Here is a 13,116-nt window from a genome sequence, read left to right on the forward strand (position 1 = left end):
ACTCAATTTTCAAGGAACTTGCACAAATGGTCCACATGGTACTAAATTGGGTGAAAAAGACAATTTGACTAGCTCTCGTGTTTTAAAGCACTGGTTACCGACACTCATTGTTAGTTATGTGGAACAAGTAAAGTTACGAATATCATTCGTGAATCTGTGCTACATTCCATCCTGAGTTTTCGTTTCACTTTGTTAAGGACAAGAGGCTTATCGGCCTGTGTTAGTTCTGGCGACGATGGTCCTTCAGTTGATCCGACTTTCTTTTGAAAGAGTCGATAGATGGAGCTTCAAACACGTGTTGAGGTAATGAATTCCACTCGTTTATGATTCGATGGGAAAGTTGATAGTCTGCCGACAAGTAATTTGTTCTCGGCTTATGAACTTTTTTGGAGTGTCTCCGTAAATTCTCTGTTTTCGAAGATAAGTAAATGAGGGCATGTCAGGTACAAATTTATCACTAAGTAATCTGAAAATTGTGATCGATATGAAAATGGGAATAGGTTTAGTTTAGCCAATCGAGCTTTATACGGGAGCTTCGCTATTCCGGGAATCAGCTTTCTTGTTGTTCTCTGAGCCTTTTCCAAAGGTTCACTGTCTTTTCTAAGCAGTGGATAGCCGCTTGTTTGCAGTACTCAAGTCTAGGATGCACGAATACTGTGTACAAAGTCAAAAAGGTCTTAAAGTCGACATGAATAAAGGCCCTACATATTGATCATAGAGTTCTAAAACCTTTTGTGGTTATTTTTCAGTGTTACTCATCACGTAGGTATCTGTACCTTGATGACCGATATGCATCACAATACACTTGAAAGTGCTTATCGGTAACGGTCAAGTTTGGAACCACTCAGATAATGTCTCCAGGTCATTTTGAAGTTCTAGTCTATTACCCTAACCTCTTATCGACCTTCATATTTTGATATCGTCAGCATATAGCAAGACCGATGATGACAGAAAACGAGGAAGGTCATTTACATATACGAGGAATAACAATGGCCCTAAAACTTTACCCTGAGGCACTCAGCTAGGCACAGTTTTCTAGCTATACAACTTGGAGTTCACTCGTTCTCTTTGTTGACGCCCAGTTAAGAAGTTTTCTATCCACATCAATAGATTGCCTCCAACCCCGATATTTATTGACTTATATAACGGCCGGTTGTGAGTAACTTTGTCAAAAGCTTTGCTGAAGTCAATGTAGGCTACGTCTATATGTAGCTTTCGGACTTGAAGAGCTCACCAGCTTTCAAAAGCCATTATTAAGTTAGTGAGACAGGAATAACCTATTCTAAAACCATGCTGCTTTTCCGAAAGGATTCAGTTTTCATAGAAATAATTAAACAGCTCATTCCAAATAATCTTTTCTAAAATTCCAACAATCACGCTAGTTAAGCTAACGGGTCGGTAGTTCTCAGGCTTATGTTTCGCACCTGTTTTTAAGACAAGACATATCATGACGTTCTTCGAGTCTTTTGGTACAGATAGATTAAACACATATCCTTAAGGGGTTTGCAACGAAGTTAGCTACTTCTTTTAGCAACCTAGTATGCAGTTCATCGGGTCCCGTAGATGTGCCTATATCAAGCTTATTTAGCAGACAAAATACATCGAGTTCTTTAATGGTCAAGTTGTCCAGTGTGTGTGGGGGGAAAAGATTTGTATGGACTAACGGGAAGGGTATTTCTATGGTGTGTACATTGCTAAAGTGATTTAACAGTTGTTTTGGTTTCTGTGTTATCGCTTTTTTCAGTATAACATTGATTCATTTCAGTGTAATGTTCATTCGCCATAATATTCCTTTCATTAATTTACTGCAAAATTCATAGCATGTAGTGATTCTATGCATTTCCCCATTGCGTGATAACTGTTATCAAGTGTAAATGTAATGTATAAACAATTGTATTTGTGTATCGGTTCAATTTATTTCCGGGGTCAAGTAAATCTATATCACCAGTTTTTGTGTTCTTCTGATGCATTGCCTGGTTCTGGATTTCAGTGTCAAGCACAAGTCAGTTCAACATTCCATAGATATAACATTGACAGACATAACAGTGGTCCTACACTAATGATGAAGCATTACTATCTCCCCATAGTGTTGGAATATTTTAGAGTATTCTAAAGATTCCTTAACAACTTTTTCTTCGTACAACCTCCTAGACTTACAGAGGGTCGAGGCACAAGTATTACGAGCTACTCGATATTGAGACTTTGTCTCATCAGTACCCAGTAACCTAGGTGTTTCCCACACACTTCTCCTCTTACTGAGAAGGATGATAATCTACCACTGAACTATGGTGGAGAGTTTCTAGTACCCCTTGATGTAGTACAAGAGATGTGGGTTTCAGTGGCTTTCAAGTATAAATTTCGAAATGTACCACGACCTGTTTCAATTAAGGACTCTGGCTCTAATGTACAATCTACTAATGATGCTGAGTGTATAATATCTTGTATATTTGCTTTCCAGACGTTAGATCTGGTGTCGGCTGATGCGTGCTCGCTCTTGACACTCTTATTATTATTATTTTATGGAAGTCAGAGGTTGGAACTACCTGATCACTTTCACCTAGGGAGGTGGAGAGTTGAAATTCGTGACGCCATCTTCATACAGGATCAATATGAGATCTAGCAAGAATGATTCAACGCCCAGGTCGTACCTAGTTGCTTCTTTCATATGTCTCACTAGGACACTTCTGATAAATGTGTCGATTAGTTTCTGTCCGAAGGATTTTTTGACAATCCAGTATCAGATTTTTAAGTCTGCCGTGAGTTCATTAAGGATTAGACACCGACCACTTTGTGAGCAATTATTGGGACCGTCTAAAGACACCTCATTCACCTGACAGTCTGTACTGTGGTAGATCAAACCAATTAGCAGCTCTTGTTCGTTGCGTTTCAAGCGGCAACTAACTAATCAACACTTCCCACTCTCATGGGATAAACTGTTGATAACGCAAATGGGATAGTGTTCCTGATGAAGAGAGCTACTTGTCCTTTACGCTTCTAGATTCTACCTACTCTTACTGACCTAAAACCTTCAGAATCAAGTTCCATACTAACTATAGGCCGCGTCAGCCAGGCTTTTGTGGCTGCAATTACACCTGGCTTGGGCGAATCAATCTGTACACCCAGTTTCGACCGCTTATTGAACAAGCCTGTGTAACAAATCCAAAGCATATTTAAATGACCCCGTGCTGCACCCATAGTCGCTTCTGCATCATTTGCTGTCGAAGTCTCACAACCCGAAAATCTACAACTTTCAGATTCTTTTCTCCAGCATCTAACCAAAGTTTCGATTCCATTTCGGCTTCTCGTCTTTTTATACTGTCTGCGAGCGGCAAGTCCTTACAGACAAAAATTCCTGAACCCTTGAGTTTGTATACATTCTGTAATTTAGGTCCTGTTGATTGGGAGGTTTAAACACCACCTTGAGCAGTCTGGGTTGATTTTGTTTTAAGTTCGCTTGACTACCTAGTCCGTAAATCTTTAGCAAGGTGACTCCGGAGATACCCTGATGCATTAGCTGATTTAGTAGCTGTTTTATCAATCTGATGTCATGCTCGAAATGAACTTGAGTTTCTGAGCTTTCACGCCTTTTGTTTGTATGATAGATAAATGATCTGTCACTGTGATCAGTCTTTAATTTCTCGGCTGCATTTTGGAGGACCGGATTTCCTTTAATAGTTTTATATCGTCCCATGATCTCGATCTGAACCCAATCATCAACTTTCGTTGAAGTAGCAACCACAATCGCGTCAAACACACTATGGGATTCCGGAAGGTTATAGACGACTTGGGCAGTCAAGTTGTTTCTCCTGCTAGAAACAGATCTAAACATACGACTAAGGTTCTTGGGCGTTCCTAAGAATATACCAAGTTACTTCTTGAGGGACCCCATAACAGTTGCTTGTGCAGTACTTTACTGCCCCAATAGACCAGAACTTTCACAAGTAGTGTCACTTCCAGGCTGTAATCATATATATTGTATGTATGTATAACACGTCGCAACTGAACTATATTATATATTGAAGAGCTGAAAGACATTTCATCGTTATCAGCTCAACTGTGAAGTAAATTGAGGTTGACCTGAAGTGCTGACTCGTTATCCTGGTTGAGAAAACCTCCAAAACCAAAATTTTATAGGTCGAAAGTAATCTTCCAGGAGATACGTACAGAGGAAGGTCATATATTAAAATTCCAAAGATCCCAGCCCTGAACCTAGGGTTACCAACCTATAGCATTCTGTTGTCTGAGATAGTGAGCAATTCACACCTATTTCAAATAGCTGGTTATTTAAGCTTGACCTGTCTGGAGCTTTCACTGATGACAGAATACCTATCAACTTTTACTTCTTGGCAAGATACATATGATCAACTCTCTAAAAAGACAGGGAGATCAAGGTACGTGGCATTCAAACTTTCCTTTTTTACCCGAGACTGTGGTTCGCTTCTCTACTTGGGTTGGCAGCTTCGTAATCCAGAAGATGTCCTTTAAAATGCTACAGGTATTGTAGTTTGACAACACTTTACCAGTAACACCTATAATTGAATGGCACCCACTCAATGAAATCTAAAATCAGAAGCGAGGAGGTTGGAGGATATACTTGATAAATTATCAACATACTGAGAATCGACTGATCTAGGCTAGCTAGTGATTGCAGGGGATATTGAGCGCGGCGTTCCAACTCGTGATCTGGTGTGGATGCATGACCAAGAGCCTTCAGCTAAGTGAGTCTATTAAATTTAACGTGGTCAGCATCCAATGTCAAACACTTACAGAGCTATTGATTTTGGGGATCTGTTTATCAATACAACGTCATATCGTTGATGGTTACAATTGGACGAGTCAGTGTAAACAATGATGGGACTTGCAGGTCAGATTTATAAAATATGTGGTAAAACGACGATTAATCTGCAATTTTGGGATTAGGTTGAGGATACAACGGATATTCTAGTTTTACAACTAGCAACCAGTAGTATCTTCTATAATCGTTCGTTCCCGGCCAGACGGATATCAGAAGTCAGACGAGAAGAGGTAGGAAAGATATATTTGATACGTCACCAATATATCGAGGAACCTTTACTATGAGCTGGCTATGGAAACGTAGGAGCAGTGTCCCACGCCGAGTTGAAACGTGATCTAGTACGGATGCATGACCGAAAGCCTTCAGCTAAACAAGTCCACTTAAACAACGTGGTCAGCATTCAATGTCGAACACTTAATGAGCTATTGATTTTGGGGAATTATTTACAGCTACAGATCACTCCCCCCCTAGTGGGGAAGTGATGCCCCTAAGACGTGACCAGCCAGAAGTTTAAACCCAACGAGTTTGTCGTTGGTAAACACTCTTCTGATAGCTTGCTTCGTTTAGCAGTGTCTGGTCGTCTTTCCTTGAGCTAAGGGACCAAAATGTACAACATAGCAATAAAGAAATAAAGTACAATGAAAATTTCGGTTCCTTGGGAAACTTCGTCGTTCTTTTCCAGCCGTCCTGGAAAAGAGGAAAAATAAAACGTGTGAGTGCATGTCGAAAATACACTCGTACTTGCGTAAGGACACAAGATGAGCGGGAAAAAAAAGAATGAACTAATACACTTACAAACAGCGTGCAAGCTATCGGAAAAAAAATTGTTTTTTTCTTGGTTTTTTTATATAAGAAAAATATAAATACGCTCAAAAAAAATAATAATTTCTTTTTACATAAATAAAAAATGAGCATATTAAAAAAATTTTTTTATAATAAACAATGAAAGGGTAATTCAAGATAAAGCTTATGTCCTACGTGCAATATTCGTTAAGATGTTCTGGAAATCTTATTCGTCTTCCAGAACGCGTTGTTTTAGGTTTATCTATCGACGTTGACGAAGTATCAAGTTGTGTGTCGGTTGTCGTGTAGGGTACTACGAGTGTAGGAGCCGTGTCGTACGTTTGTACCGAAGGAAATTCGACGTAGCTAGGGTTTCCTTCTAAGTACGCTGCTTTTAAGCGATCGATACTGATGCTATCGTTCGTGCCGTTCTTATCGACTACATAGTACTTGAGCTCGCGTTGAAGAACTTTGAAAGGTCCTTCGTATGCTGATTCGAGAGGTCGTCGATGTGAGTCTCGACGAACGAAGACGTGTGTACTATGTCGTAAGTCAGGTTGAACGAAAACATCAGTTGACTGAGGTCGAGTGTGAGCAGGTTGAACTGAACGCATAGCGTTTGTAAGCCTACTCGTGTAAGAGTTAAGATCCATGTTCAATGAAGAAGCTGAAGGATCCACGAATTCTCCTGGGAGTCGGAGTGTCGTTCCGTAAACGAGTTGAGATGCCGTGTATCCAATGTCAGCTTTCACTGCATTGCGGATACCTAGCAAGACGAGTGGAAGAGCGTCTGTCCACTGTGAAACGTTTGAAGCTGATAATGAAGCTTTTAGTTGTCGATGAAAACGTTCTACCAATCGGTACTGCTTCTGGCCATCGTGTAAAGCGGTCTACGCATGTCAAGAGATAAGAGTATCCGTTTGAGTCGGGTAAGGGTCCTACCAAATCTAGATGGACGTAGTCGAAACGAGAGTCAGGGGTTTTGAAAGAGCCCAAGGGACATTTGTTGTGTCTTATGACCTTAGATTTCTGGCAGCTTACACAGGAGCGTCCCCACTCCCTCACGTCTTTATTCATGTCAGACCAGCAAAAGCGTTCGGCTATAAGTTTGACTGTTGCACGAGCACCTGGGTGAGAAAGATTGTGCAACGTATTGAAGACGTTGCGTCGATAATGTTTTGGTACTATTGGACGATCCCTACCTGTAGATGTGTCACACAGTAAGGTTTCCTTATCTGTTCCCATCTGCTTAATACTTAGTTTAAGAGTTTTCGAGGATAACTCATGCTGAAGATCAATGTCTTCTTTTTGAAGCTGAGCAAGTTTAAGAAGGTCGATTCCTTGGAAACTGTTCAAGGAACTTATTCGAGACAAGGCGTCTGCGACCACATTGTTTGCTCCAGAAATGTGTTGTATATCGGAGGTAAACTGTAAAATGTAATTCAGTTGTTGAGACTCTCGGGGTGAGTACTTTTCTGAAGATGAACTTAAAGAGAAGGTAAGAGGTTTGTGATCGGTAAAAAGCGTGAATTCTCTTCCTTCGATTGAATGTTGGAAATGCCGTACAGCACAATACATAGCTAGGAGTTCCCTACCGAACGTGCTGTACCTAGATTCCGCGTCTAGCAACCGTCTCGAGAAAAATCCTAAAGGTTGCCATGAGTTGTTACCCATTGTTGTAAGACTCCTCCGATTGCTGAGTCGGATGCGTCTACGGCGATACTAATGGGCGCATGAGTGTCCTGATGAGCAAGCAGGGTTGCCTTAGCGATGTGTTCCTTAACTGTGGAGAATGATTTACGGGCTGTGTCGTCTAAATTAATTGATTTTGCATTTCCACGAAGCTGGTCGGTTAACGGTTTCATACGGGATGCGCATTTGGGTATGAACCGTCTGTAGAAACTTACAAGTCCGTTAAAAGTTCGCAACTGCTTGATCGTAGTCGGTTCTGGGTAATCCAGAATGGCCGTCACTTTGCTTCTAAGGTGTCGGATGCCTTGTGCATCAATGATGTGTCCTAAGAAGTCTAAGGAGTTAGTTCCGATTCGGCATTTCTGAATGTTTACAGTAATGCCATGCCTTTGGAGTCGATCGAAAACAATGTCCAGATGCTTGAGATGTGATTCTCTGTCCGGACTTGCTATGAGGCAGTCATCAACATACACATGTACAAAGTTGAGACCTCGGAAGACGTCGTCTATAAACCTTTGGAAGGTTTGAGCCGCATTTCTTAAACCAAAAGGCATTCGCAAGAATTCGTAAAGACCGAAAGGAGTGATGATGGCGGTTTTAGGAATGTCATCAGGTGCCATCGGTATTTGGTTATAGGCCTTAACTAAGTCGATTTTCGAAAAGACAGTTGTACCTTTCAAGGTAGCTTTCAAATCGTGAATGTGAGGCAACGGGTAACGATCGGGAATGGTTTTAGCATTCAGACGCCGATAATCACCAGTTGGCCGCCAATCGTTGCTGTCCTTTTTAGGGACCATGTGCAATGGGGATGACCATGGACTATTTGATGGTCGAATTATCCCTAAGTCTATCATACTAGGTGTTACGTACCTGTTAAACTCGCGCGGTAATGCCTTAACTACCGCGAGGAATCGTGTGCGCGAGTCCGTGATTCCGTGCATGCAAAAACCAGCTTCTGCGTAGCAGAACCAGGACTCAACATTGTCGGGCCAAAATGGCGTTAACTGAATCGAAATAGGGGGAATAGACTTTAACTTAAAAACCTTGGGTGAGTGTTCCGTCATAGTAATATAGATAACGAAAAATGTCTAATTAAAATATATCCGGGAAAAAAATTCGCGAAAAAAACAGTATATCACAATATATAAAATTCAAATATAGAATAACAATGAATAATAATATTCCAAAATAGAACAGACTCACAGTATATTGGCTTGGTGTACCAGATCACGTTAGGCTCACCACTGAGGATACAACGGATATTCTAGTTTTACAACTAGCAACCAGTAGTATCTTCTATAATCGTTCGTTCCCGGCCAGAGGAAATCAGAAGTCAGACGAGAAGAGGTAGGAAAGATATATTTGATACGTTACCAATATATCGAGAGACTTCGTTCTTAACTGGCTATGGAAACGTAGGAGCAGTGTCCTACTCCGAGTTGAAACGTGATCTAGTACGGATGCATGACCGAAAGCCTTCAGCTAAACAAGTCCACTTAAACAACGTGGTCAGCATTCAATGTCGAACACTTAATGAGCTATTGATTTTGGGGAATTATTTACAGCTACAAGGTGTATTACTATAGTGCTAATACCGGATTAGACCGTAATTTTACAATTTTATCATATACGGCCGAGGCGGAAATTGCTTGTTGAAAACAGTTTGTGAGAATTATGTTATGTTCAGCATGTATGGAATAAGGCAGAGAAATTTCCATGTGGTTGCACACCAAATGATGGATCTCTTGTAGGTGTTTATTATCTATTTCTAACATCGAAGATGGCAGAAATTTAAGGATTTATCATCAAACTGTTGAGGTATGGAGTCCCGTTTGTCCCAGTGGGTCGTAAGTTACTGGAGTTACTGAGTTCAATTGGTACTGAGTATGCCTTTCGCCTTAACAATGAGGATAACAAATGATCTTCATATGACTGGAAGTGCTGATGAAAACCATTCGACAAAGCATGGTGGACCGAGACATAAACCTTCATCAAAATACGAATCTTTTCTTGATCATTTAGAAACCGGCGGAAAAACTGTTAGAATAAATTAGCTATACACAAGGATGAATAATATCCGATAAAATCCTATTTATTAAACTCGTAATTTGTTATACTCGCCTACGTAGTACGTTGCCAAGCTATGTAATTTTGCTAGTTTTCGACATGTTATGAAACACGGTTGGATACAAATGACCATTGATTTGAAATTATTAATTGATTGATCGGATCAATACAATTACAGCTAGTTAGAAGCTAACTTAGCTAGTTATTTATAAGCATTTTATCGGAGGATTCACTCCAACGCTGATTCCATTCAACTGATAGAGATGCTCATTACAGTCCAGTAGATTTTGATAAATAGTGCCATGTATTTAAAACGATAGGTATAAAAGAGTTAAATCCTGTTTATTTCTTGTCGCATACCACAAAATAGTTCCATATGTTTTCAGGAAATGCCTCGAGTTCGACGGTGTACATATTCATATGAACTTAAACTTCCCAACATTAGGTAAATATTGATCAGGTGTGAGATAGTTCTACTCACAATCTCAGGTTAATTTCGAGGCGAAATTCACCAAGATATGGAAAATTTCTCGAACACTTCCACTTGCTTCTGAAAAATGGTAGGAATCATTACTTGAAAATCCCAAACGTTTTGCTGGTTTAAAGATATTTCCTAGGAATTACTCGAAGTTTTACTTGGCCTAGAATTTCAGTGCATTATTTTCTCTGATCTCGCAGACGCTATGATTTTTCTACATAAAATCGGAATATATAAACTACTTTGAGGATTTTTCCTGTAATATCGCATAATAGAAGTTGATAATCGAGAAAGAGACCACATTCTCTATTAAACTCGGTCTTTGTAGAAGCTTTACCGTTTACTTTATTTACTGTACTCAAAACTAGTTTCCTCTTGAAAGGCACTCATTGCTTGATACTGCCATCAAAACTGTTTTTTCGAACAAACGTATACCCCAAGTTACTAAGCGTCATACAGGTATGCTTTCTCTTAAACACTTCCCATATCTTACATCTTGATTGTTATTTTCGTAGTATAAATGGAATTTTCGATCAAAATAAATGAATAAGTTGTACAAGCAAGTAACGGTTTAGAGATTGAATATTCATGAATGATGTCCGCTTGAACCCACGGTATTACGAAACAGAACTCTGAAGTGAAGACATTAGTCACTGTTATCGAGAAGTATGATATATATATATATATATATATATATATATATATAGATATATTCATGACGTTAGATTGAAGTATAAATAATTTTCAAGTGTTATATGCATTTAACTGAAAATGAAATGAGCTTTAGTAAATTTTGTTTTTAGGGAAGGTTAGAAAATCGGTGATTACTGATCTCGACCTAGTTCTTTGTTCCATCCAATTCTTATTGAATTGATAGTCGGTATGACAGAGTGTAGGCAAGCACCGATTTTGTGGATTTATGAGGATCATCTCTGCGTACCTACGGCAGTTTGTTCACCTGAAGTGTAATAAAACAACATCTTCAACGTACGAAATGAACATTCGATTTATTATTCGCCAATGTAGACTCCCAAACATCTGGCTCCTCATCTGTGAAAACTGAAAAGTCAATGACTATGAACAGATGCCATATGTTATTCCTTACTTAACGTTGATGGAATGCTTCCTTAGGCATGCCTTCGACTTGTGGAGACTGTCAGGCAATTACCTAATTATGTTTGCCAAAGCGTTGACACCCCAAGTATACATATATATGTTAATACATTTTGCTCGTGGGATACAGTACGTAGTGTTGGATTTACAGTAGACCAGTCAAATGGTGTAGCGAATTCCATTTGGGAAGAGCTGATGCGTGAAAATCAAATAAATGAATTAATACCTGGAAGTCGGTGAGTTGTCCAGGGAAATATCGACCTCCGACTAGTTTACTGGACTGCAGCTGTCATTCATTTCACTTACCTCTATTTCTTAAGAGGAATATTGATGGTCGGTGATTGATTTTTCGGTTTGCCGACAATTGTGTTTATTGCGTACAACCACCAATTTCTCTTTTCGGTTTCTTCAAGTGCCATGATAGCGTTCATCCAGGTGAACTATTTTCGTGTTGACATTGAAACAATTTGACAATGCCAAATCAAAGTTTAACGTAGTAACTATATTTGGTATAATCACACCATAACACAATACTGAATAACTTTGTCTCTCAGAAAGGTTAATTCCTCCTATTAATCTATGCGATCCTGAATTCGCTGATTTCTTGCATTTCTCTTGAATGCAAATAACTATGTATTCAGTAACTAATCCCGTGGAACAAAATGAGATTGTCTCTTCTTAATATATATATATATATATATTGTTATAACGTATGGGTTGCCTGTTTGATATATCGATTGCTTGCGCGTGCCCTCTTAATATGTAAACGTCCAATGATACATAAAATACGTACGAGCAGTCTTGGGTGCTATTCGATCCTTCCTATCTGCCTAGCCCAGCCAGCTAAGTCCAGAACACAAATAACAGCCTCGGCAATATGAATCATTATTTACAAACACACTGGGTTTTTATACAAACCAAAGTAATCAATAAACTGATTATAACTCAAGAATCGTATGATAATAAGTCAAAGGTCAAAATAAAGCTAATGATAAGAGAAATACGAATATGAATAGTTCAGTTACGTAATAATTGTACAATAGGAAATAGGCATATTACATTGATCCATAAATAGACCTAAAAGTTACCATTCGTAATTCACCGGGGGATATAACATATATATATATATATATATATATATATATATATAACTGCCTCAGTTGTATCGAACATATGGAAGCGTAATGGTTGTGACCTCGCATAATGAAACATCAATTTATGAGTTGTCTTTTCTTAGTGGCATTTGCTGCAAATTAGCTAACTGCCTAAACATAAGTGTCGATTTGTTTCATTTTCCTTATCTTTGTTCTTATAAGCGAATAGGACAGTTGTATAGCTACCTTTTTTTTATTTACTTAGCATTTATAATGTCCACCGATTTTTCCTCAGAATACGATCAATTAGAATGCGAATCTGTTGTATCTACAGACGCTTCTATCAGAACAGATAATCTAACAGTTGAAAGACATGCATCAAATCTGACAAATTCATATGATAAAATGAAACACCCAGGATTAACACCTTCAATAACGGCTTATCGATGGATTACATCGCAACCAACCTCGCCAAAAGGAGTATTTAGTAAAATTGAATCTGATACTATAGCACAATGGCTAAGTGTTGGTACAACAGATGATTGGTTAAGACATATCCCGAAATGTTCGATAGGCAGATATGATAAAAATTCTTTGAAAAATTGGAAAGCTAATTATCTAAAACAACCACATTCATCTGACAAAGACAGATTTATTACATTATATTCAATTAGTTATGAAGCCAAGCAGTTGGATGAGCAAACTAAGATTAGGCCAACATCTACTAATCGCCGAAATAAGCCACAACCGTCAAGGTAGATTATTTCAAGTCATTATTTAAAATGATTTTTGTTTTTATCAGCCACTAATCGTTTACTTCAATGTGATGACTTGTGAAAAATAATTTTTCAAAAAACCATGCACTTTAAAAAATATTAACTTTATTGAAATAATTAACTGAACAATGTTTGACCAACAGTGAAAACCTGGAAGTAATGGCATTTGCGCAAGACCGGAGGTCCTGAGTTCGAATCCCGTGTTCAAGATCGTGGTTGCCCACAGATGAAGAGTCCTATACTCGGGAGCCAAGTACTTCCAAGTACTCAGCGATGGTCTTACATTCAATGGTTTATAGCGACTATCCTACAACCAAT

General features: G+C 38.9%; 2 protein-coding genes across 2 annotated transcripts; both read left to right on the forward strand.

The window, feature by feature from the left end:
* Nucleotides 1–9,894: 9,894 nt before the first annotated feature.
* Smp_168790 (hypothetical protein) lies at nucleotides 9,895–11,399 on the forward strand (the record flags this gene model as incomplete). Its single annotated transcript, XM_018799350.1, has 3 exons — nucleotides 9,895–9,897; nucleotides 10,947–11,164; nucleotides 11,342–11,399. The coding sequence occupies 3 exons, from the start codon at nucleotides 9,895–9,897 to the stop codon at nucleotides 11,397–11,399; spliced, it is 279 nt and encodes a 92-aa protein (XP_018651148.1).
* Nucleotides 11,400–12,295: 896 nt separating this feature from the next.
* Nucleotides 12,296–12,781, forward strand: Smp_168780 (hypothetical protein; the record flags this gene model as incomplete). The annotated part of the gene is made up of 1 exon (XM_018799351.1): nucleotides 12,296–12,781. The coding sequence occupies one exon, from the start codon at nucleotides 12,296–12,298 to the stop codon at nucleotides 12,779–12,781; it is 486 nt and encodes a 161-aa protein (XP_018651149.1).
* Nucleotides 12,782–13,116: the final 335 nt, after the last annotated feature.

This window comes from Schistosoma mansoni, chromosome 3, assembly GCF_000237925.1.
Source record: "Schistosoma mansoni strain Puerto Rico chromosome 3, complete genome".
Lineage (NCBI taxonomy): Eukaryota > Metazoa > Platyhelminthes > Trematoda > Strigeidida > Schistosomatidae > Schistosoma > Schistosoma mansoni.